At 48.7% G+C, this 22884-nt stretch overlaps 2 protein-coding genes across 6 annotated transcripts in view; one reads left to right on the top strand and one right to left on the bottom strand.

Annotated features, from left to right (window-relative positions):
- Nucleotides 1–3359, top strand: part of LOXL1 (lysyl oxidase like 1) — a 23543-nt gene extending 20184 nt beyond the window's left edge. The window contains exons 6-7 of the mRNA XM_022579989.3: nt 812–927; nt 2965–3359. Of these exons, the coding sequence (XP_022435697.2) occupies nt 812–927; nt 2965–2971 (123 nt within the window). The 3' untranslated portion in view covers nt 2972–3359. The remainder of the gene's footprint in view (nt 1–811; nt 928–2964) is intronic.
- The window catches only part of STOML1 (stomatin like 1), a 28230-nt gene continuing 8052 nt past the window's right edge, over nt 2707–22884 (bottom strand). For 3 of the 5 annotated variants that reach the window (XM_022579995.2, XM_022579996.2, XM_022579997.2), the window contains exon 7: nt 2707–22884. In XM_022579995.2, coding sequence (XP_022435703.2) covers nt 22691–22884 — 194 coding nt within the window. In that variant the 3' untranslated portion in view covers nt 2707–22690. The other 2 variants (XM_022579992.2, XM_022579993.2) reach the window with 1 other exon arrangement.

Raw genomic sequence — 22884 nt, 5'->3', positions numbered from 1 at the left:
AGGGCCAAGATTGTCAAGGGTGTTCTTTTCCTTCCCTTATTCATCCACTCTCAACAAACTCGTACAAAGGCCTTTCTGAGTTCCAGGTTCCGAGGATTCAAGACACATAAGTAATGCACAGGTCCTGCCCCTAAGGAATGTAACTTAAATATAACATTGTTTCGTCTCTTCTTAAATGTTCTGCAGTTAAGGCTGGGTGTAGCCCACCCCAGCGAAGCCCTTCCCTATCAATCCAGCATTTAAATGATTTCCTTGTGTCCGGACAGCTCCTCTTCAGACAGGTTATGCTTGGGTCATCTCAATGAGTGTCAGGTACCTTGGGCTCCAGGGCAGGAGATGCTACCTGGCATCAGACAGGCCTTCCACGGGTCACCTAGACAGGCATGCGAGGCGAAAGGGTGCGAGCCTCGGAGTCAGGGAGACCAGGCATGGGATCCCTGCCCGGCCTCTCACTCACTGCTGGGTTCCCTGGGGCAGTGGCTCTGAATGCCCCATGCGAGGCCCCCTGGCCTGGGCTCTGACTCTGGGGAAACCTGTCTTCCAAGAAGGATGATCCAGTGATGCTTCCTTTGACTATAAGCTGCCCCTCTCTTCATTCCTCTCTCTGTCTCTCTGCATCTTCCCCCGTCTCTCCATCCGTGTGTCTCTGTCTCTGTGTCTCTTGGTCTCTCATGGTCTTTCTCCATCTCCCTGTCTCCCTCTCTCTGGCTCCTCTGTGTCTGCCTGTCTGCCTCTCCACCTTCCCTGGTGACCAAGTGAAGCCCAGCCTCATGACCAGATCCCTTTTCCTTCTGTTCCTTTCCTTCTTCAGGTTCACGTGAACCCAAAGTACATTGTTTTGGAGTCTGACTTCACCAACAATGTGGTGAGATGCAACATCCACTATACAGGTCGCTATGTTTCTACAACAAACTGCAAAATTGTCCAGTAAGTGCCCTTCCTCCAACTCTCCGTACCCCAGCCCCTCTCCTACCTGAGGAGCAGGCAGGGCCACGTGAAACACGTAGGATACCTGCCCTGTGGGTCACCTTGATGGCCGCACACAGCTGCGGCTGGACCGGCCACCCCAAGCGGAGTGCTCAGGCTGCGGGCATTGATCCGGGGCGTGATCTCTCCTCAGGTGGAGACCAGCAGCAGGCTGCGTCGTTGGGTGGAGGTGCATGGGCTCTGCACTCCTACTTCTGTGACTCCCTCACCCTGTGACATCGGGCAGTTCACCTCACCTCTCTGAACTACTTTTCTCTTCAGCACTTCCCACGCAGACTTGTGAAGAGGACTTAAAGGCCTGGCATCTGTGTGTGTTCCAGGACCCTTCACACTGCTGCTCAATGAATGGCAGCTGTGTGATCATTAGCGTCCGTATCAGGTGGATTGAATTAAGCAGTCTCAGATTAGAACTGATTCTGGTTGGAATCACTTCTAACAGTCATCAGTCCCTGGGCCCAGATGTGGAGGGAGTTGATAAACTCCCAGGCCTTTGGCACGTGGCGCCTCAGCTGTTGCTGCCCTGCACTGGCTGTCCTCAGCCTCTCTCCTGATTCCTCACGTGAAGTACTTTGCAGAGACACCCCCTGCTTATGAACTCATTAAAAACCCCATCCCACTCCATGTGAATTTTAAATGCTTGAACAGGTCAAAGCAACTCCTTTCCATTTAAAAAGTAAAGAAAAAAAGAGTCGTCTCCTAGAGCTTTAGTCCATCAGCTGAGGAACAAATGGCAGGGATTCCAAGGCCCAGAGAACCATCTTTCCCCGCTTATTAATGGTTGATAGGTATGAGAGGTTTAGGCTATCACCAGGGTCAGGGCTCAGTGTGTGACCAGGATTAGGGCTCAGCATGCGACCAGGGTCAGAGCTTGGTGTGTGAGGGCTCAGTGTGTGTCTAGAGATAGCCCTTGCACCCTTGGCTGCTACCACTAAGCTAATGTTCACAGCCCTCCACCACACCGTGAGAACAGTAGCCTCTGGTTCAGTTCAGAGATTAGGTTCCTCATTCGCAGAATTCGATCAGAATTATCCAGGTCACAGAGTGTGTTTGAAACGACTGACTCCCGCCCCATCCCTGGCAACTTAGCCCTTCGGCAGGCCTGGGTTTGCAGCACCTTCTCGCTCCTCAGGACTTGTCTTGTTCAGCCATTAAAAATCCAGGAGTCACCTAAACGGTAGAGGTTTTCTGGGAAGCAGTTCTAGGGAAGGAGAAGGAGGGCAGGAGGAAGGGAGGCAGGGGCATACAAGGGCTGAGGGGTGCAAGGAAGGTGGGGAGCCTACATGCCCTCTTGTACCCCCTGCTGCTGGGAAAGGTACATCCAAATAGCCTCCCACTTCCCCAGGTGGCACCATGAGCTGGGCCCCTCAGCAGGGCAGACAGAGAAGTTGCCCTGCGCCCCCCTCCAGCTACCCTGGGGCCTGTGAGCGCAGGGCATGCCGAGGCCCTTCCTCCCGAGCCCTTTACATAAGTGCTTGGAGAGGCTCAGGTCTCATTAGTGCGTCTCCTCGACCCTGACCACAGGCGGGCAGCTGGGCCAGCGCGCAGGAAGCCGGACGGAGCGTTCCCAGAAAGGCCACGGGACTGACGCCTGTGGGTTTCAATCATGTTTCTGAAGAGGAAAAAGGAGGCCTTTTTTTTTTTTTTTTCAAAAGTACTGAGTTAGAGAAAACAAGAAAGTATTTCCAGACAGTAGCAGCTCTGCTAATGGCCTAGAAAAGAATCTGGAACTCAGGGCATGGGGAGGGGTGGTGCCGAGACCGTGCCCTGCATGGGAGTCCATGAAACCCCTCTTTATGGAGCCCCCTTTCCTGAGCCCAGATTACTGATGGAAATGGAGGCCCGTGCCTGCCCTCCCACTTGGGATCCAGGCTGTGGAAGGGAAGCGCTCAGCTGGGGAGGCAGTGGGCGCCTTGCTGACAGTTGAACGAGGGGCCCACGCCTCAGCCTGCCTTTGACCTCCTCTCTTTCTTTCCTTAGATCCTGATCTAGGAGAGGGTGTGCAGATGGCCAACCTCCCCACCTCCCAAAGCAGGCCCTGCTCCCCAGGCAGCCTCCCGCCAGGACAGGCCCGGCTCAAGGGGCCCAGCCACCACCCACAGGCAGGGGCAGCTGGACGCTGGGAGCATCCTTCCCTGCCTGCCTCAGGGAGCGAACGTGGACCAAACCCACAGGGATTCCAGATGCCAGGCCCAATTGTGTACTTAACTTTCACCTACAACGTGATTTTGTTGGTTTATATTTTTTATATTTTGGCCATACCACAGAGCAAGATTGCCCAGGCCTGGGCTGAATAAAACAAGGTTTTTCTACTCTGTGGTTCTGCACGTAGCCTGCCGGCCAGGTTGACCAATGCTAAGTTGGGCTCAGAGGACATCCTTGGGCTTCGTCCTTCCCTAGCAGAATGTGGAAAGGGCAGCCACCACCGTCTGAGGACCACAGCTTGACCAAGAGGGCATCAAACCCACTGTGGAAACCCCACAGGGTTTATCTCAGGGCCCAGCCTGCTGCGTGGGAAGAAGCCCACATCCTGCTGGGGGAGGGGCCCTGGGTATCTTACCCTCCATTACTACCCACCCTGCAGCCTCCCGCTCCCGCCCCCCCGCTCACTCACAGTCACCAACTCCACCTGCCACCTGCTCCCTTACTCTCCTATTGAGCACCTACTGAATGCCAGGCCTGTGGCGGGACTGAGCACACACAGGAGAATCAGACACATTTCCTGCTCACAGCGGGGCGGGTGCACCCACCAGTGTGAAGCCCATACCTAGTGAGACAGCCCCTGGGGGCAACCGTGGAGCCTTCATCTGGGAGGCAGCGTCTCCCAGGAAAGGAAGGGAGAAGAGTTTACTTGGGAGAGGCTGATGGGGGCGGTGGCCCTCTAGCCCCTGTCCTGGCAGTGGTACCCCGAGCTCCTGGACACCGGATCGGGGCAGGAAGAAGAAGAAAGAAGGCACCTCTCCTGTTCCTTCCCCTCCCAGATGCCCTCAGGACACCTTTGCACCCACCTGCCTCCTGCCAGCTCCCTTCCTTCCCAGGGGAGTAACACTAGTGAGAAAGGCAGAAAAACTTGGTCCAAGAACCAGGGCACTGGGTTCCAGGGCCAGTTCTCCTGCTCACTGTGTGAGCTGTGTGACTTTGGCCAAGGCATACTACACCTCCGGGCCTCAGTTTCCCCATCAGTAAGACAGGAATGCTCTCCTGCCTGGCCCACATGCTGACCTGGAGAGCCGGTAAGCTACTCCTGCAGAGTCAGGTACTGGGTGAGCTGCTGGGTGTTGGACCCACCCCTCCACATCACTGTGGTCTCCCCAGCCCATTGCACTCAGCACTCAGAGTCCTCCAAGGAGAAGGGGGTCCCCCCTTTTGGCTCTCACACGATTCATGCCTCAGGGTCCCTGGCAGCAAGTAGGTACTCTGCCAGGGTGGAGAAGGAGGGCTTCTTGGAGCCGTGCTGTGCCTCCAGAAGGACCTGGCCCCAGCCTACTGGAGCCCCTGGGCCACTCACCAGCCCAGGCAGGGGATGGAGCGGAATGTGGCTGCAGCCCCTCTAGCCTTCCCTCACTGAGTCTGTGCTGGCATGGGGTGAGTGCTGCGGCTCTGCCCCTCTCCATCTGGGGCCGGGTGGCAGGGCTGAGAAGGGGTGGGGGCAGAAGCCTGTCATCCAGAGGTCCCCGTTCTGCTGCACCCTGTACCCATGTGTGCCTCAGAGGTGCTGTCCTGATTCCAGCCCCACCTCTCTCCTTTCTAGGTGCCCCCAGGAGGGAAGGGGAGGGCTGAGACAAGGTCACCAAATTCCAGACTGTCTACCTAGGAGGTAGAGTCAAAAGTCCCCAGTTCCCAGGTCAGAAAGCTGAAGCCTAGAATGGGAGCCTATCCCACTGAGGCCACAGGCTTCTGCAGATGCTCAAGGGAGGCTCCTGGGGAGGCACAGTGCTCTTGGTTCGGGGAGGAGGTGCTCTGGCTCTGGAAGGGCTAGAGGGTGGGGATGAGCGAGACCACAGCAGGAGGAACAGAAGGGGAGGAGAAACAGACCACCTTCGTGCCTGAACCAAAAGAGGGTTGTTCCTTGGAAGCCGTATTCCAAGAAAACAGTATGGGGCTTTCCTGGGCGGCGGGGGGCTGGGTGCCAAAGAGGCTCTCTCTTGGTCCACGGCAGTGCCTGTGCACCCAGCCCCTCCCCTCTGCGCTGGAGGTCCCTCAGCCTGCTTCCACGGCCCCTGCACCGGCCCCACACCTGATGCCCACCCCTTGGGCCAGCCTCCTGAGGAAGGTTCCTGCTTGCCCTGCTGAATCAGGCTGAGTGAGCTTAACAACATCTGCCCTTCCAGCTTGGGGCAGGGGGATCACTCCCCAGCTCCCACCGGGCATCTCCCCTCCATGGTCAAGATACCAAGGCCGTCCTCCAAAGCCTCTGAGCCCTGCTGGTCACGCCCAGGGATGGGGCCTCCCCAGCTGCTCCACACTGTGGCTGCATCAGGTACACACCCAACCACAGCATTTGTTGGGAAGCCCTGCACGCCTCCCCACCAACCCCTGCCGTCCCCCAGAGTTAGTCTTACAGGCAGTGTCTGCGGGCAGGGTTGGCACCAGCTGGCCAAGGAGAATGAGAGGCAGTGCCCGCACCCTGGAAACCTCACTGAAGTCCGGGGATTTGGGTGAGGAGAGCAGCCAGAACCGGGGACCCAAGGGTGCATCTGACACACATCACCCTGGAAATAGCAGTAGAACTTTCTAAGAGTGAGAAAGTCCTGAAAAAGCTTTAACAAAGAAACTCAGGTATGGAAGGCAGGGGAAGCAGGTATGGATTTTGGTTCCCATATGCCCTGGCTATGTGAAATCACTTATTTTAAAAAAATTTCTAAATAAAATTTAATCCACTTTGAGCCACTGGCTATCAGGTGGGAAATTCAATGTCCTGAGTAATTTTACTCCCACCCTGGAGGCCTCAAAAGGCCCAGAACATCAGAGAGGGGCCCTGCGGTCTTCGGTCCCATCTAGTCACTGCATGCAGGCTTGTTGACTGAACCCCCGAGGGCGGGTGTCTCCACTTCCTGCAAAGCTTGGGCACAAGGACACCCAAGCAGCGTGTCCCTCAAGGTTCATACCTGCTCAGGGCATGACCAGGAGCAGGACACCCTCCTTGCTACTAGCAGAGCCATGGCCCCCATGTCCCAAGTCTGGGGGAAGCTGTCTCGACCTCTTTCCTCTGCCTGCTTCCACCACAACCTCCCTAACTCCTCACTCCTTTCCTCCTCCTAGTTGGGGCAACCTTCCATCACCCCACAGTGTGCCTTGGCTCACCAAAGCCACCTCAGATCTGGCCCTTGGCGTGGGGAAGCACAAGTACGTCCTGGGGGTGGAGGGAGAAAAAGAGCCAGCAGGAGATACCACTAATGATGATGACGACGACGCTTAACTTCTTGAACAGTTAGCCATGTGCCAGTCTCTACCCTAAATGCTATACAAAGGTTATCCTATTTAATCCTCACAATGACCCTACGAGGAAGGCACTGTTATTATTCCCATTTTGCAGATGGGGAAGCTGAGGCATAGAGAGTCATGTAACTTGCCCCAGTTCCCTCAGCTAAGTAAATAGGAGAGCCAGGGTTCAAACGCAGGCAAATTTCTGGAGACAGGGGCGTGGCTTCCACCAGATCCTCAAAGGCATCTGAAACCAGACAAAAAGCCACATGCCAGTGCCTTGAAGCACAGCCAGGTCACTGTTCAAACTTTCATCTCCTTCCTCCTCAGCTCTCTGGATTCATGACTCCTGGAAACAGCAGCTCAAAAAGTGGCTGGGCAAGGAGAAGCATAATTCCTCCTAGAAGTAGTGGAATTCATATTCAGACTGTTCTTTCTGGGAAGAAGCAAATTAAAATAGACAACCCATCAACTGGTCTAATCAAGAAAAATACTACAAAATGTAAGGTTAGAAAGGAAATATTAACACAGCTATGGAGATGACTTTTGTTAGTGTACTTTTTTTGTTGTTGTTGTTAATGTACTTTTTAAAAAATATTTATTTATTTGGCTGCGTCGGGTCTTAGTTGCGGTACGCGGGGTCTTAGTTGCGGTACGCGGGATCTTATTTGCCCCGCGGCATGTGGGATCTTAGTTCCCCGACCAGGGATCGAACCCGTGTTCCCTGCATTGGAAGATGGATTCTTAACCACTGGATCACCAGGGAAGTCCCTGACTTTTGAAATTTAAGAGAATAGTACATACATTCTCCATGCTTATTAATTAGTGTTTCAACATTAAATAAAAATATTCTAGGAATATATTTGTAAATTGCCAAAATTGACTCAGTGAGTGAAACACCTATAACTACAGAAGAAATTTTACAGGTCATCTCTAAAATGGATCCGAGATGCAGAGAGTATTCGCATGAATTCTTTCAAACTGGAAAAACAGGTCATTTCTACTTCTCTATTTAAACTTTTCCCAAGCATATGGAGGAAATGATAGATGGATTTTATGCTTCCGAATTGATTTTACGAAGCTCACGTAATCCTGACACTCAAATCTGACAAAGATAAGCATGCTACCCTACCCACCTTCGTGATGATAACCACAGACCAGTTTTACTTTGGCAATGGATACAAAACGCTGGATAAAAGGCCAGCAAATGGAACCCCGTATTATGGTGTTGCCTAATGCAGTCAGCGTTGCCCACAATTGTCCAGCACCCAGTGTTTGGCATGCTTCCCCGTGCCCCAGATCTGTGCTGGGGCAAAACTGGACCCGATATTTGGATCCAGGCAATTTGGACACAACATTCCCTTTTTATGGTCCTAAGTGCCCCTCTCAGGAAGCAGAGAAAATAAAATGGAGCAGGTGTGCAAAGCTTGCAAAAATACAAAAAGGCTACAGCTTGAATAATTGCCACTTGTTGGAAACTTGCGGTCAGCTAGAATACTCTGTTAGGTTGATAATTTGTCATTTCTTTTCCTTTTTGAGAAGTTCTTAAGTGTTTGTTTGTTTTTAAATGTTACATTCTCTGCTTTCTCCCTGCTGGGCTTGGCAACGTCTGATTAAATAGTTAAGTCCTGGCGGAATTCCCTCTTGGCTGTATCAATATGCATCCCCCAAAAAAACTTGGGGACAGTGACTGTGGGGACCTGGGCAACAGAAGCCTGGGCCCAAGGGGCTTGATCCAGCTGGCAGCGCACCCCTGGCAGACAAGAGAGGTGGGTCCTTGGCTTCTGTCTGGGGTCCCAGTAGCCTGGGAGTTTCTCAGCCAGCAAATAGGATTGTCACTGCCCCTGGAGGCCACCAGATAGCACAGGACTCTATTTCCAGAATATGTGACATCAAAGGCCATTTTATTTCTTTTTTTTTTAGAAATATTTCTTTAGGATAATTTTTTTAAATTACTTTATTTATTCATTTATTTTTGGCTGCGTTGGGTCTTTGTTGCTGCACGCGGGCTTTCTCTAGTTGCGACGAGCAGGGGCTACTCTTCGTTGCGCTGCGCGGGCTTCTCACTGCAGTGGCTTCTCTTGTCGTGGAGCACGGGATCTAGGTGCACGGCCTTCAGCAGTTGTGGCTCGCGGGCTCTAAAGCACAGGCTCAGTAGTTGTGGCACAGGGGCTTAGCTGCTCTGTGGCATGTGGGATCTTCTCGGACCAGGGATCGAACCCACGTCCCCTGCTTTGGCAGGCAGATTCTTAACCACTGCGCCACCAGGGAAGCCCCAGGCCGTCTTATTTCTGATTCACAGCTATTGTCTCTTTCACTTTTGCAATATAATTCAGGCATTTTAAAGAAAAATCCGCATCCAGTAAAATTCACCCATTTTAGGCATACATTTTGACGAGTTTTGACAAGTATGTGCAGTTGTAGAAAACCCCCCACAATCAAGATGTAAAATATTCCATCACCTTGTTTTCTTATGCCTCTTTGTAGTCAATTTTCTCCCCTCACCCACCATCCCCTGGCAACCATTAATCTGCTCTCCGTCCCTACAGTTTTGTCTTTTCCAGAATCTCATATACATGGAATCATTCAGTATGTGGCCTTTTGTATCTGTCTTCTTTTTCTTAACATAATGCTTTTGAAACTCCTCCATGTTGTTGTATGTACCAATAGTTTGTTCACTGTGTGTCCACTGTGTGGACCACAATTTGTTTTTCCATTTATCAGAAGATATGTCTTTGGGTTGTTTCCGGTTTGGGGCCATTATGAAAAAAAAAAAAAACCTGCTGTCAATATTCACCTACAGGTCTTTGAGTGGACATACATTTTCATTTTTCTTGGGTAAATACCTAGGAATTAGGTTCTTAGTCATATAAGTGTTATGTCTAACTGTACAAAAAACTGTTTTCCAAAGTGGCTATTGCTCCACGAAGTGGCTGTTGCCAGCACTTCGCATCCTGTGTGTGTTTTCTAAACCATTCTAGTAAGTATGTAGTGGTATTTCATTGTGGTTTTAATTTTCATTTCCCTAATGACTAATCATGTCGAGCATCTGTTCGCATACATATTTTCCATCGTATCTCATGCTTGAATTAGTTTCTGTTCAAATCCTTTGCCCATTTTTAATTGACTTGTCTGTCATTATAGAGTTGGAAGAGTTATCTATTCCGGATACAAATCCTTTATCAGTTATATGTTTTGCAAATATTTTTTCCCAATCTGTGGTTTGTATTTTCATTTTCTTACCATTACCTTTGGAAGAGCAGAAGTTTTTGATTTTGGTGAAAGCCAATATAATCATGTTTTTTTATTTCTTTTATGGATTGTACTGTTTATCTTATCTAAGAAATCTCTACCTAAACAGTCATATTCTCTTCTATTTTCTAATATAAAGCATGTAACGCTATAATTTCCCTCTAAGTGCTGCTTTAAATTTTGATATGTTGTTTTCACTTTAATTAAAATGTTTCTAATTACTCTCATGGTTTTTTCTTCTTTGAATCATGAGTTATTTAAAAATGTGTTGTTTAATTTGCAACTATTTGGGGTTTTTCCAGATATCTTTTGGTTATTGATTTATAGTTTAATTTTATTATGGTGAGAGAACAAACTTGCGTGATTTTAATTATTTTTAATTTGTTGAGACTTGTTTTATGGCTCAGCATATGGTCTAACTTGGTGCAGTTCCATATGCCTTGAAAAGAATGTGTATCCTGCTGTTGTTGGGTGGAGTCAATCCTATAAATGTCATTCGGATTAAGCTGGTTAATAGTTTTATTCAAGTTTTCCATAGGCAGGCTGATTTTCTGTTTAGTCACTCATTCTAACAAATATTGAGAGACAAGTGGATTTGTCTATTTCTCCTTGAGTTCTATCAGTCGTACTTGTATGTATCCTGATGGTCTGTTCTCCAGTGCATATACTTTGAAGTTGTTTTTCTTCTTGATGAACTTGACCTCTTTATCATTATGTACATATGCCCCTCTTTATTCCTGGAAATACTCTCTGTTCCGTAGTCTACTTTGTCTCGTGTTAATATGGACACTTGAGCTTTGGATCAGTGCACGTCTTTTCTTCATTCTTTTACTTTTAACTAGCTCTTTATATTTAAGATGGGTTTCTTGTAGACAGCCTTGGGTTCTGGAGGGCTTTTCCCCCGCTGTTTGCCTGCAGAGGTCCCTGCCTGCCTCCACCTCGGAGCGGGTCCCTCTTAGATGCTCTTCCTCACCCCTTGGTGGTAGACTGCTGTTGCTGTCCCTCGGTCCTCCTGGCCCAGTCTCACTGAGCCTGCGCACCTGGGGCTCAGAGGGTGGGCCTTGGCAGTGTTCCTGACCGTCGTCTGTGGGTCTTGGACAGGAGAACCTTTCCTGCCCCTCCCACAGGGACAAGTGGGTGCGTTGACTTACCCTTCCCCCAGAAGCAGTGGATCTTAGTTTCTGCCTCTCTTTCAGCAGCCCTGGGACCAAGTCTGCTGTGGCCTGCCCTCGACCCCCTCTCACACAGTGGCTTTGGGAGAACTTCCTTCAGGAAGAAGGTGAGGTTGTGAGCCTGCCCTCCAGCAGCAGCCAGTCACCTCTTGCACGTCTGTGCCACCAAGGGGGTCTCTTCCCTCTCCTACTACTGCTCTGCCTCCAATCCTCCTCCTGGGAAAGAGCTGGGAGGTGGGGAAAACTCCCCACCCCCATACGTGCTCTCCCCAAAGCAAAACCCTGGGGCTCTTTGGAATTCAGTTCTCTTGGTTGTCTGTGATGACCTCAGTTCTCTGATGGGTTTAAAAAATTTTGCAAATTACCTGGCTTCTTCTTTTTGTGGGAATGGGAGTAACATTTTCTTGTGGTTTTCGACATCCTAAGAGGAAGTGAAACTCCTCTCTTTCACTTCTACGTGCAAATAATCAAAGGGGTTTCTGTACACTAAGTGCCCTCTGAGTGATTCCTAACGCTTTCTCGGGCGACATTTGTGGCATATATCTCACGAGTTTTTTAATTTCCCCACGGTTTGGGTTGTATTTGCTGTCACTTGTGTAGCTGACTGACATTTACTGAGCCCTTACTATGTTCCAGCACTAAGTGCATTAGCCCATTTCAAACCACCCCTCTCTTTTTCTCTCACGCCCACATCCAATCTATCAGGCGATCCTTTGGCTCTATCCTTAAAATATACCCAGTTCAAAACTAAAAACAGACCTAACAAGGGCCCAGCCATATGCCAGAGAAATGAAGACTTATTTTCATGGAGGAACTTGTACACAATTGTTCACAGCAGCTTTACTTGTAATGGCCCAAACCTGGAACTTACCCTGATGTCCTTCAGAGGGGCAAAGGTGAAACCAACTGTGGTGCATCCACACCACAGAATAGCACTCGGCAATAAAGGGGGTGAACTGCTGACACAGGCAACACCTAGGATGCATCTCCAGGGAATTATGCTGAGTGAAAAAGCCAACCTCAAAAGAGTACATGCTGCATGATGCCATTTATGCAACAATCCTGAGTGACATAATCACAGAGACAGAGTGCAGATTAGTGGCTGCCAGGGTTAGGAACAGGAAGGAGGGGTGTGGCTATAAAGGGGTGACACCAGGGATCTCATGGTGATGGTACCATCGAGCATCTTGATTGCTGTGGTGGTTATTCCAGGCTACACACGTGACAAAATTGTGTAGAGCTACACACACACACACACACACACACACACACACACAAATAAGTGCACGTATAACCAGTGAAATCTGAGTAAACTCGATTGATTAGGCCAATGTCAGTTCCTTGGTTTTGATGCGGTTCTGTGGTTATATGAGATGCTAGGATGGCTGGGAGTGGGGCACATGGGACTTCTCTGTGCATTTCTTTGCAACTGCTAGTGAATCTATAATTTCAAAATAAAAATAATAAAATATGCATAACTATAATCCAACCCCTTCTAATCGCCTGCCCTACTACCAGCCTGGTCCAAGCCACTATCATCTCTTGCCTGGATTATTACAACGGCCTCTTAATGGATCTCTGTTTTTTCGGAGCTTGCAAGGGAGTCAGCCACTATCGTTCTGTTTTGGCAGAGACTCAAAGACAGGCAGAGGAGTGGAAAGCTCTATAGTGGAAAACACGGAAGGCTTCAGGTGTGCCCTGACCGGGGGCTGCGAGCCCCAGGAGCTGGAGGCGGGCTGACCAGAAGGGGGCAGCCTATGTGATTGGTTAGGGATGCATATTTGGCTTTCTCTGGTTGGTCCCAAGTTGGAAGCAGGGACAAAAATTAGTGAAGCTGTGAGTTATTAATCGAGTCCTGACCACTGGGGGCTGATTGTTACGGAAGTTATTGTTTTGCTTCCCGGATCGTCACTCGAGATAGCAGGCTGGCTTCCTGCGAGTCTGACTTCCGGCAGGCTGGCTTTCGGGGCTGACTGTTGCATATAAGGGGTTGGTTTCCTGGCAGGTTGCTGCAGGTTGAGGATCAGAGTTGTTTTTATATGTGGTCTGGCCCTTGTCTGTTTGTACAGTCAGTCCCCCACGTTCCTCTTCTAGAGCTCTCCAGCAGCATCCCACTGCACAGAGTCCTTACAATGGCTACAAAGGCTCCACGTGAACTGGCCCCATTTTCACCTGTAGCCTCATCTCCCACTCTCCCCCGCTCTCCACTCCAGGCACACTGGCCTCCGTGCTGTTCCAAAACATGCCAGGCCCTCTCCCAAGGCACCGGTGGCCTTCTAACATACTGTATGACTTTTTTTCTTTTTTTTTAATAATGTATATTTAGGCGAAAGGGCAGTGATCAGGGGAGCTGGTATCAACATAAGCTGCCCTCTGGAACCTTCATCCTCTGTGCCTGAGTCGCAGACTCGGTTTTTAAGGTGCCAAAGCTGAGTTTGGATAATCGAGGCTGTTTGCAGTTCCTCCCAGCCCAGTATCCCGATCAGCATGGGTGTAAAAATCGGTTCCGGATGAGCAGGCCCTCATGCGGTACCCATGTCCTTTCTTACTCTTAACGCTTGTTGTTTATGTCTGGCTCTCCAAACTGGAATGTAAATTCCACAAGGATTGGCATCTTGCTTTATTCGTTCACTACCGTTCCAACACCTACGACAATGCCTTGTCTGGCACAGAGTGAGTGCCCGATACAATTTTTTAGAATGAATGATTAAAAGAATAGGGGATTATGCGTGTGTGCAGGTATACTTAATGACATCTACTAATTCTTATTGGGTGCTTGGAGTTTACTGGGCACTGTGCTTAATGCTTTCATATATTATCCCATTTTTATTCTTTTTTTTTGCGGTACGCGGGCCTCTCACTGCTGTGGCCTCTCCCGTTGCGGAGCACAGGCTCCGGACGCGCAGGCTCAGCGGCCATGGCTCACGGGCCCAGCCGCTCCGCGGCATGTGGGATCTTCCCGGACCGGGGCACGAACCCGTGTCCCCTGCATCGGCAGGCGGACTCTCAACCACTGCGCCACCAGGGAAGCCCCCATTTTTATTCTTTATAGCTCTCCTACAGGGTAGGTATTATCAGGGCCACTTAATTGTTCAGGTAAGGTAGTCCCAAGGGACACAGTGCCCAGCGTTCCAGAGCTTCTCAGGAACCTACATAAATGATTAAAACCTGAGAAGAGTCTGACTCCAAAATACAAAAACTACAGAATAACCCAAATTAATAAATGTTTAATCAAATGTCTACAAACTGTCATCAATTGTCAATTTATGTCATTAATTCTGTGCCAATTTCTTTAATCATTAAAGGTAGTGTTCGTAAGAATTTCATTCTATTTGAAAATGATTTGTAGATTGGATTTTTTAAAACTCTGCAAGGACTTCCAGAATGCAAACGGATGCCCGCGGAGTGCTGAGCACTTGCAGATAACTATACTGCGGATGGATTACTCTTAGCCAAATAACTTCCAAGGCAAACTTACGGAAATCACTTCATACTATTTTACAGTAATATATTATATTTCATGTAGCAATTCTGTGCATTTTAATAATTGACTTGGGGGAGGAACCTCCAAAACTAATAGCGCCTTAACCTAGGAAGGTCTTAAAAGGGCCTTTGATATAATTAGTCCCATTTGGCAGATTTAGCTCCATGATCTGCAGTTTCCTGGTTACTCTGGTCAACCTCCCCCAATTCTCCTGGCCAAATTCTCGCACTTTCCTGTCCCTCGCTTCCCTCCCTAACCCCATCACCGCTCAGCCCACCCTGGGCCTGGGTGCACACAGGGATGTGTGTATGTGTGAATGTGTATGGGAACTGTCAGGCAAGGTGAGCATCTCCTAGGCCTGCACCTCAGGCTCTGGTTCTGCTCTGCACTTTTTCTCCACAGTGGCAACTCCTCTGTCCCCAAGATCCTTCCCAGCCCTTGAAAGCACATCTGGAAAGAGAAAACCAGCCATCTCCCGAACTGCCACAAGATGGTGCCACAAGCGCATGACTGGGCTTCTGTGGGCTTCCCTTCGAGGAGAGGAAATTCAGACCAGGAGGACAAGCGCCCGGGAGACCACTTGAGTGTCCTCCTCACAAGCATCTTCTGCTCCTCAGGGGTGACTCTCAGGGCCCTGTTCTGGGCCCTGTGGCAGGCACAGTGGTTTGGCTCCTACTTCCTCTTGCTGTCCCTGTCTCCCTGTTGTTTTGTCTCTCCTTGTTCATCTTCCAGCCTCCCTCTGTCTGTCTCTATCTTTCCCTCTCCCTCAGTCTCTCCCTCCGTCTCTCCTCTCTCCCTATCCCCACCTGTCTCCCTCTGTCCTCTGTCTGTCTCTCTCTACCTCCATCTTCCTCGGTAAATCTAATGCTGCTTCATCTTATTCAACAAGTCCATTTTAAAAACCAGCTGCTGGGACTTCCCTGGTCATCCAGTGGTTAAGAATCCGCCTCCCAATGCAGGAGACGCAGTTCAATCCCTGGTCGGGGAACTAAGATCTCACATGCTGCGGGGCAACTACTGACTGAGCCCGCAGGCCGCAATCTACAGCGCCCTGGAGCCTGTGTGCCACAACTGGAGAGAGAAAACCCACGCGCCACAACTAAAGGGTAGCCCATGCGCCACAACGAAGAGCTCGCGCCACAACGAAAGATCACACGTGCCTCAACTAAGACCCGATGCGCCAAAAAATTTAAAAATAAAGGAAAAAAAGAGAAATAACTATTAAAAAAATAAAAACCAGTTGCTGGTGCCCATTATATGGCAGACACTGTGCCAGGCTCTGGAAAGTCAATGACAGCACAGTCCAGGGGAAGAGGCTCCCAGCAGAGGACTGTGGTGGGCAAGTCCCTTTTATCCTCAGCCTCCTCCCTCTCCTCGCCCCTCCCTTTCCTCTCTGTTCTTTCCCCGTCTTCTCTCCTTTCCTCTCTCTCTTTCCAGCCTCTCTCCTGGCTGAGTGGCAGAGAATCTGGGGCGGCAGATGGGGAACGTGCCCCTCTCTGTCTACCCCTACACAGTCCACACCCATCCCCATACAGTGGAGTAGGGCTTAGCAGAGCAACACAAAGCCCCAGGATCTTGAGACCCCCTTTATTCTAAGCCATTCCCACTGCCCCATGGCCCCCACTGACGTAGAGGAAGAGTCATGGGCTAGGAGGTATGAGACATAGGTTCTGGGCCCAGCCATGCCACAATCCCTCTGGGAAGGCTTTCTCTGGGCCTTGGTCTTCCCATCTGTGCACCGATCATCTCCTGCTCCCTTCCAGCTCTGCACCCTAGTTCTACGGGACTGTCCTTACCTGGCCACCTTCTAGGATCACCTCGCACTCCCAGTTTCTCTTTGTCAGTCTTGAAGACATTGGCCTGTGGCCATCACTAAACGACTTGCTGTCCTGGCTGGGGAGCTGGACTCCACTTGGCCTAGGATGGGAATCAAGAACCACTCACCACGATGAGCCAGAAAACTTCTCCTTCCAGCTACCCCTCCAACACGCAAATCTCCCCAAGTCCCCACCCCCTCAACACTCTCATTTCATGGTTTTTGGCTTGGAGGCCCCACCGAAAGGCTAACCCTGCGAGGCCTGTGTGAATGACCCAATGACTAACATTTTACCACTAGCACTTCTTTCCCTTGAAATTGTTACAGTTAATAAACATCCCGGAGCCGCACCCCTACCCCGCCCTGTCCCCATGTGCTAGGCTGTGCGTGGGGGGAGGGGTGGGGTTTGCCCCCATCCTTATTTCCTCCCTTCTTTCTCCAGGGTTGAGGGAGGTGTCAGTCTTCGTCCACAAGCTAATCCCTCCATCAGGGCTCAGGATACCATTCCCGTCTCTTCCTCTAGAGTCTCCCTTTCTCTCTTCCTACTGGATCTTTCCCCTCAGCATAATACCCTCTCACTTCCACCTTAAAAATACCCACCTCTGTGCTAACCAATGCAATTACCAAGAGAAAGCATTTTAAAGCACTGAAATGAGGTGACGTTTGCAGGTGATTGTATACTGAAGATGAAGTACTATGAATAAAAATACAGCTAGTAAGGTAAGAATTAAGTTAGTACCGTACAGAATTCCTACAGAGCAGTAAATTGCATTCTGATCAGATAATATAATGAAAGGAAAGACCTTATTTATAGTAATAGTATCAGAAAAGGTAAAGTACCTGGGAATAAGCTTGATAAGAAATGTTCAAGACCAATATGAACACTGTAAAACTTCTGAAGAACATTTAAAAAAAAGACATAAAAACATGCCAAGTTCACAGATAGGAAGAGTCAGTATCATAAAGATTGCGATTTTCTGAGTTACTTCACACATTTAACATGATCTCAATAAAGATATAAACAATTTATTTTAACTAGACTGGGTAATTCTAAAGTTTATTTTTAAAAAAACAAAAGAAGAAGAACAGGCAGGAAGAATTTTTTTTTCTTTTTCTTCTCTTTTCTTTTTTAATTTGGCTGGGCTGCGCGGCTTGCAGGATCTTACTTCCCCTACCAGGGATTGAACCCACGCACTCTGCAGTGAAAGCGTGGAGTCCTAACCACTGGACCACCAGGGAATTCCCAGGAAGAATTTCTTAAGAAGCATTAAAAAGAATCAATCTTACAGATATTAAACATTTTATGAAGCCTCAATCATTAAAACCATGTGGCCCCAGTGCATGGACAAACATTAGTCCAGTGGAACACAACAGAAAACCCAGATATGGACCCCAAGAAAAACAGAAATACATGGCATTGAAAAAAAAATGTGGTTCTATATTTTATGCTCATTTAAATCCCGAGTGGGTCAAACAGCTACATGTAAAAGATAAAATAATGGGAGTACATGGAATTCCTTTATGATCTCAGAATGGAAGTTTTTATGACTTTAAACCTAAAAGCCATAAAATAAAATATATGTCATTTCAAATACATTTGTCAAATTTCATGGAAAAGTATAAGCAAAGTCAAAATACAAACAACAAATTGGGTTAAAAAAATTTTACAACTCATGTAAAAAACAGCTAATCTCCCTAGCATTTAAGGAGCTCCCAGGTGTCAAAACAAAACTAGAAACAACCAACACTAAAAAAATGGACAAAGTAAAAAAAAAAAAAAAAAAATGGACAAAGTAGATGAAATAACAGTTCACAGAAAAAGAAACACAATGGCTCTTACACATATTACAAAATATTCAACTTCACACAAAATAAGAGAAATGAAAAAATTTAAGTTTCAAGGTAATTCAATGGGGAAAATATATCTTTTCAACAAAAAGTGCTAGAATAATTGGATACCCATGGGGGGAGAGGGCGGGGGGGGAACACCTCAGCCTTTTATCTCATACCATACACAAAAAGTAACTCAAAATGGATCACAAGCCTAAAAGTAATAGCTGAATCTATAAACTTTTAAACTTTAGAAGAAAACATAGGGGAAAATCTTCAAGACCGTGAGCAAAGATGAGCAAAGACATCCAGGAAATGACACAAAACCTCTAACCATTGAAAAGTTATAGGGCTTCCCTGGTGGCACAGTGGTTAAGAATCCGCCTGCCAATGCAGGGGACACAGGTTCGAGCCCTGGTCTGGGAAGATCTCACATGCCGCAGAGCAACTAAGCCCGTGTGCCACAACTACTGAGCCTGCACTCTAGAGCCTGCAAGCCACAGCTACTGAAGCTTGCGCACCTAGAGTCCCGTGCACTGCAACAAGAGAAGCCCCCACTCGCCGCAACGAGAGAGAGCCCACGCGCACCAATGAAGACCCAACGCAGCCAAAAATAAATAAATAAATTTAGGGAAAAAAACTGGATAAAAAAAAAGTTATAGACTGGACTTTATCAAAATTAAAATCTACTGCTTTTCAAGATAAAGCACTAAGAAGTTAGAAAGGCAAGCTACAGACTGAGAGAAAATATTCCAAATATGTGCTAAAAAACATGTATCCAGGATTTACTAGGAAGTCTTAAAGCTAATACGAATCTATACTGATAAGATAAATAAGCCATTTTTTAAAGTGAGAAAAAATATTGGACAGACACTTCACAAAAGAAGACATATGCCCAATAAGCACAAAGGAGGCTCAAAGTCATCAGTCACACCCAGTGAAAAAGACTGACAGCACCAAGTGTTGGCGCGACTATCTTGGAATTGGTTTGTTAGTTTCTTGACCCAGAAATTCTACTCCTGAGTATTTACCCAAATGAAAACATATATCCATACGAAGACTTGTACACAGACAGATGTTCAGAGGAGGTCTGATAATCAAAACTGAAAACTACTCAAATGTCCATGAACAAATGAATATATAAATTGTATACATCTATCCATACAACAGAATATCACTAAAAATAAAAAAGAACAAACTACAAATACACATAATAACACAGATGATTCAAAAACACTAAAGGGAAAGAAGCCAGACAGAGAAGGGTACACACGGTATAGTTTCACTTGTATGAAACTCTAGAAAAATGAAATTTAATCAAAGTTACAGAAAGCAGACCAGTGGTGACCTGGACTTGGGGGGGGCGGGGGCGGGGACAGTGAGGCTTGAATGGGAAGGGACACAAGGGAACTACGTGAGTTGATGGAAATGTTCTATATCTTGATTGCGGTGGCTGGTGGTTACACGGTGTTCACATTTGTCAAAACACATCAAGCACATTTAAAATGCGTGCATTTTTATCATATCATACTTTAAAAAGTAAACGCTGGAGAAAGACCCTTTGCTTTTGCTGGGACTGAAAATCCAAGTCTTAAAAAGCAATAAGCAATTGAACAACTTTAAAAAAATTATACTGAGATGCAATTTTTCACTTACTAGACTGTCAAAAAATCCAAAAGTTTAAAAACACATTGTGCTGGCATGGCTATGAGGAAAAACAGACTCTCACTCACTGATAATGGGAGTGTAAATTAGAATAACCCCCAGAGAAGGCATTTGGGCAATATTAAATTAGAAACGCTTTGACCTAGCAATTTCCTTTCTAGGACTTTATCCCACAGATGAACTTCAACCACAGGTGAAATAGCGTATGTGAAAGATTATTACTGCAAGATTGTTTGAAATAGCAAAACACACACAAAAAATCTGAATGTCCATCAATGCAAACCAGGTTAAATAAACTATGATACGCCCATTCAATGGAATCCTATGTAACTACAAAACTGAACAGGGAAAATCTAGGTGTGCTAATACGGAAAGATCCTCAACTGTAAGGTTAAGTGAACAAATCAACATTGTATTTGCTATGCTGCCATTTCTGTAAAAAAAAACAAGAACAAGCAACCCCCGTCCAGAGGATAATATATTTGGATTTTCTTGTAAATGTATTTTTTTTAAACCTCAACTTCTGGAAGAATAACCAAGAAACTAATACCATGGGATACCTGTTTGAAAATATGTGGATGGAATCAGGAGTGTGAGGGACAATTTTCATAGCATGCCTTTTTAAAATTCTCTATTCAAAATTAAATACTTATTTTAAAATAACATAATAATACATTATATATCAATATAGCATAATAATATAACTCTTTATCACTATTCATCAGGTTATCTTGAGGAAAACAAATATAGGAAGTGCCTAGTGCAGTACAGGGGCGTACTTGGCACAGCGTCAGTTACTACTGTTACCCGCTCCCCCAAAAATCCCTGCATACATCCCCCTTCAGACTTTAGGTTCCAGTTTCCCAAATCGGAGGTGCCCACTACCTCTTCCTGTGCTCTCACAGGGACTTTCCCCTCTACCGAATGTCTTTCCCCCATTTCCTTTCTTCTCTCGTCTCCATGTAGCTGTGAGTCTCAGGCATCATCTCCTCAGGAAGCCTTCTTTGATGGACACCCTTCTCCCTCCCTCCCCACACCCTGGCCCCATTAGGTGCCCCTTGTCCCCCACTGGGGACTACAAAGTCTGCTGGGTCCTCCGAAACTCAGAGGCCTTGAACCTGTGGGCTCCCTTTCCTGGAGTGCTGGCCTCCCCAAGGAATGAGTTCCCCTGGACAGGAGGGTATTAACCGCTGGCAGCAGGCTTTGTTCTCCACCCACACAGACATCTAGAAAAGTTTGCTTCCCCTGTGATGCTGACCCTCCAACAGCCACAAAGAAGATCTGAGTTTTGGTTTCCCTTAAGCTTTCATGAGGAAGACGCGTGGGGTTTCCCCTCTTCCCCCTGGGGCACTGTGTGCAGTAGCAATGGAGGGAACAGCGATGGATGGCTCGGGCATGTAGCTCATGGTCCAGCAGGGAGGGCAGGCACTTACACAAGAACAGTGACAGACACAGTGGGGAATAGGCACAACGACAGCGCCAAAGTAGAGGGGGAGCCCAGGCCAAGCAGAGAAGATCATGCCCCACCAGGGCTCACGGGCAGCGGGAGTGTGGCCGGTGGGGATTGGAGGGAAGGCTTTTGAACAGGCAGCCCTGGCTGGGCGGCCTCCAGGAGTGGAGAGGGGGACAGAGCAGGGGCAGCAACCTGGGGCTCTGGCCCTCCAGGAAGGGGCCCTGGGGCTGAAACCTGAACCCAATGGTGGTTTGGTCTATGCTGGGAGGACCTACAAGAGGCCAAGGCGGGCACTGGCAGGAACAAAAGGGCAAACTGGATGGAGCCTGGTGCCAAGGCAGCTGGAGAGGGCCCTGAGGGGGAAGGCCTGGTGCCAGATCACAGCCAGAGGCTGCTCCTCAAAGAGGAGCCTCAAATTTCTGTGGTTTTTTTGCTTTTTATAACAAGTCTCTCCAGGATGTGAGATTCATCATTTCTCAGAACCCGGAATGTCTAAGGCCCCCCTTCTCTGGGGTCCCTAAGGTTTGGGCCAGAACGGTAGGGAAACAGTGACCAGGGGTGTAACAGGAGGGGCAGCTGACAGCAGCTCCTACCCCTCTCTTGAATGTGATACGAGCCCCCAGCCCTGCCTTCATTAGGTTAATGTTTGCCAGACCAGCTCTGTCACACCCACACCCCCTCTTTCCTGCCAAACCTCTACCCTGACTATAAAGGGAAACAGAGTGCCCTGCTGCTGCCTGCTTTGAGACCCTTGGCAGGAAGTGGAACTGTGGGTGATTGAAGAGCACTGTCAGGGCTTGTGTCACCCTTCAGGGCCTGGGCCCCGGTCCGGCAGCAGGGGCATCGCCTCAGAGACCCTCCGACCCACCTCCATTACCCCTATTTCTCTCCAAATACATTGTAAACATCACATTTATTTGAGGTTTTCAAACCTCCGGAAAGCACAGGAACAGCAGGGCTCTCCTTCATGCTGCCCCGGGCTCCAGTCTGTCAGGCATGCAAGACCGAGCTGGGAGATGAGTCAAGACAGACGTCTTCAAGAGCAGAGCCGGGGAGCAGCCAGCCCCACTCTTTCCTGTCCCCATCCCCCCAGCCTGGGCCTGGACTGCGATCAGCAGGGCAGACCCAGCCGATCCCCAGATCCCTCCCACTGCAGGGACCTCTTCTCGGTGGCCGCCTTCCCTCTCCCTCCTCCAGCCTCTCTGAGCCCGCTTCTGGAGCTTGGAGTCTGAGCTGCACGCATTGCTCCCTCACACTGGGACCAAGCCAGCTGCTGTCAGGCTGCTTCTGTCAGCCCTGGCTCTCCAGTCAGGTAGGCAGCAGAACACAGCAGGCCTGGCTCTCCTGCCATCGCGCTGTGTACCCAGCTCAGACCGGGATCAGCAAAGGCTTGTCCAGAGAACCACTGTGGCTGAGAAGGGCAGGGCCGCCTGACTCGGCCTTTCCCAGTCTCCAGGGTCTCCCAGCCTCCACTCATTGGCTCTTGCTGGGCCTGAAACTTCTCAGGGCCTCAACAATCCAAGGTGCAGTGTCAATGACTCCTCCTCCAAGATGCCCCCCTGGCTTGGTGCCAGGCTCGGGACTGGGCTATGGACAGTCAGCCAAACCTGCTACTTCAAGGCCCTGAGGACAGCCTCCAGCTTCATGGCCACGGCCAGGTCGCCCTTCACCTTCAGCTGCCCGCTCATGTAGGCCCCCAGGGGCCGCAGCTCCCTGCACAACAGGGCCTGCAGGTCCTCCTCGGCCATCTCCACCACCACATCAGGGATGGCATCAGGCACCCCATGCCCCACCCTCCCTTGCC

Source organism: Delphinapterus leucas, chromosome 2 (genome assembly GCF_059928025.1).
Source record: "Delphinapterus leucas isolate spDelLeu-1000000601 "Yukka" chromosome 2, BTC_Dleu_Yukka2, whole genome shotgun sequence".
NCBI lineage: Eukaryota > Metazoa > Chordata > Mammalia > Artiodactyla > Monodontidae > Delphinapterus > Delphinapterus leucas.
The sequence above is the reverse complement of the archived record's forward strand: the minus strand, read 5'-3'. Positions and strand labels throughout refer to the sequence as shown.